The sequence below is a fragment of the Xenia sp. Carnegie-2017 genome, unplaced genomic scaffold, assembly GCF_021976095.1.
Source record: "Xenia sp. Carnegie-2017 unplaced genomic scaffold, XeniaSp_v1 HiC_scaffold_24, whole genome shotgun sequence".
NCBI lineage: Eukaryota > Metazoa > Cnidaria > Anthozoa > Malacalcyonacea > Xeniidae > Xenia > Xenia sp. Carnegie-2017.
The window spans coordinates 7,288,324-7,290,342 of record NW_025813487.1 but is presented as its reverse complement, the minus strand read 5'-3'; the positions used below and the strand labels follow the sequence as shown (position 1 = coordinate 7,290,342).

At 42.2% G+C, this 2,019-nt stretch overlaps 1 protein-coding gene across 1 annotated transcript; it reads left to right on the top strand.

Annotated features, from left to right (window-relative positions):
* The first annotated feature begins 656 nt into the window (after positions 1-656).
* LOC124452049 (gliomedin-like) lies at positions 657-1,444 on the top strand. The gene is made up of 2 exons (XM_047002643.1): positions 657-944; positions 1,031-1,444. Exons 1-2 carry the CDS (start codon positions 657-659, stop codon positions 1,442-1,444), a joined length of 702 nt encoding a protein of 233 aa, XP_046858599.1.
* The last annotated feature ends 575 nt before the right edge of the window (positions 1,445-2,019 follow it).

Genomic DNA, 2,019 nt, shown 5'->3' with positions numbered 1-2,019 from the left:
ATAATGGCTTTCGGGCACCATCCAATGGTGGCGCTTTAATTTATTAGCGGTCAGTAGGTCGAAATTTATGAGCGCCATATTATATCCGACTAATCATATCACATCATACTAATCATCAAACTAATCATTAAACTAATTATCATATAATAACAGACCAATTTTTCTGCATCTATATATAGTACTGCAATAAAAATGGCAACTGCAAGCGCACCTCCAGTCGAGCCAGTAGACGTTCCTAGGCTGTTACCACGGATATATCCGGATTTAAAACGTGATTATGAATACCAAGGGGTAGAAGATGTTCTTTCACCCCGTTCATCAGTCGAAATGAGAAACTTTCGCCTTGCTCGCATTTCAAACATTGAGGCAGAGCTCCGCCAAGAGCGTGACGCTCGTCATAAGCTGCGTAAGAAATACACGCGCATTATTTCGACACTGGACACCTTATCTGCTGCATCGAGTGCCTTTACAGTCGTGACAGGAACTGGAGGTATTGCTCTCACTCTATCTGGTGTGAGTGCCCCGGCTGGGGCCGCTCTTGAAGCTCTTGCTGTCGCTGGCGTGTTGATCTTAGGTGTTGGGCGTGTTGTTTGTAAAAAGCTCGAGAAGAGGCTAAAATGCACGACCGCATAGCCCAAGCTGCTGCAACAATTCTGATGACTGTTGGTGATATTACGTCACGTGCTCTCAGTGACAGCCGAGTCTCACATGAAGAGTTTGAACAGGTTCTATATCAATTTCGGCGTTTTAACGAGCGTAAACGCACTATCCAAGATGAATTCGACGCTCCGATGCGTAAGAAACAGGCTGCCGATGTGGCTTTTCTACTTAAAGAGATGGAAAAGACAAATAAGAACTTGGAGCGTGAAAAAGAAGAAGCTGTTGCCGCCGCTGCTGAAAGCGCACGCCGTGAAGGTGAAGCTCAAGCTTTAAAAAAATCGCGGGTCTGACTGGAGGCTCGTCATAGATTTCTCTCGCGGTCAAATATAAATCCAGTAATTAATAAAAAATTTTCTATTATATATAGTAGGTATATAAACGTTGCATCAAACTAATGGCAACTGTAGTAATCGGTGGAACTGATGATGGTTATGGATCTGGAAAATTAGGACCGCCAGGGCCTAGAGGCCCAAGAGGAGCTAAGGGAGATAAAGGTGATACAGGAGCTGCGGGGGCTCAAGGAGATACGGGTCCTAGAGGAGCAAAAGGAGAAAAAGGAGTGAAAGGTGATGAGGGTTTTATAGGAGCTAAGGGAGATAAAGGTGACCCTGGGGACAGAGGGCCCAAAAGAGAGACAGGACCTCGAGGGCTTAAAGGGGATGACGGAACTGATGAGACTAATGGAAGCGATGGTGCGTCCGGGGCCACAGGAACTCAAGGGCCTAAAGGAGATATTGGAGCCACAGGGCCTCACGTTTCCTACTGGGAAAACACTCGAAAATAATAAAATAGCATTATTAAACATTTGGTTTGAATGATCTCAAAACGAGTGGTTTCATATAAGATCCACCGTATTTCAACAAAATTGGGGACCCTATGTTAGTTTCGTACATGATACCACTAACAAATTGATGTCATATGTTAGTACAATACCCCCTAACTGGACGCGAAGCTATGAGGTACACTATTTAGAGTATTCTTAATATACTAACAAAAATTTTTATAATATATTTATAGTGTTTATCACTTCAGTTGTGTATTGTCACACAAACATTAAAATGTCTAACGCAGTTGAAACTCCGGTTCATGAATTTGAATCAACAAACGATCTCTTTCGCCGAGCAGTAGAAGTATACTTACGACAAAATAGAGAGAAAAATTTTGAAAAATTCCAACTAGAATATAATTCTAGTGCTGAAAAAATAGTCATATCTTCTTGGAACTATTCAGACGTAGATAAACCTACGCGTGAGGCTCTCGAAGGAAAATGTTTTACAAGTTCAGGGGCGCTACGAGTACTTAATCTCCTAGCAAATTACTTGTCTTAAGTAAAACAAAAACACATCGTATTGGTGATAT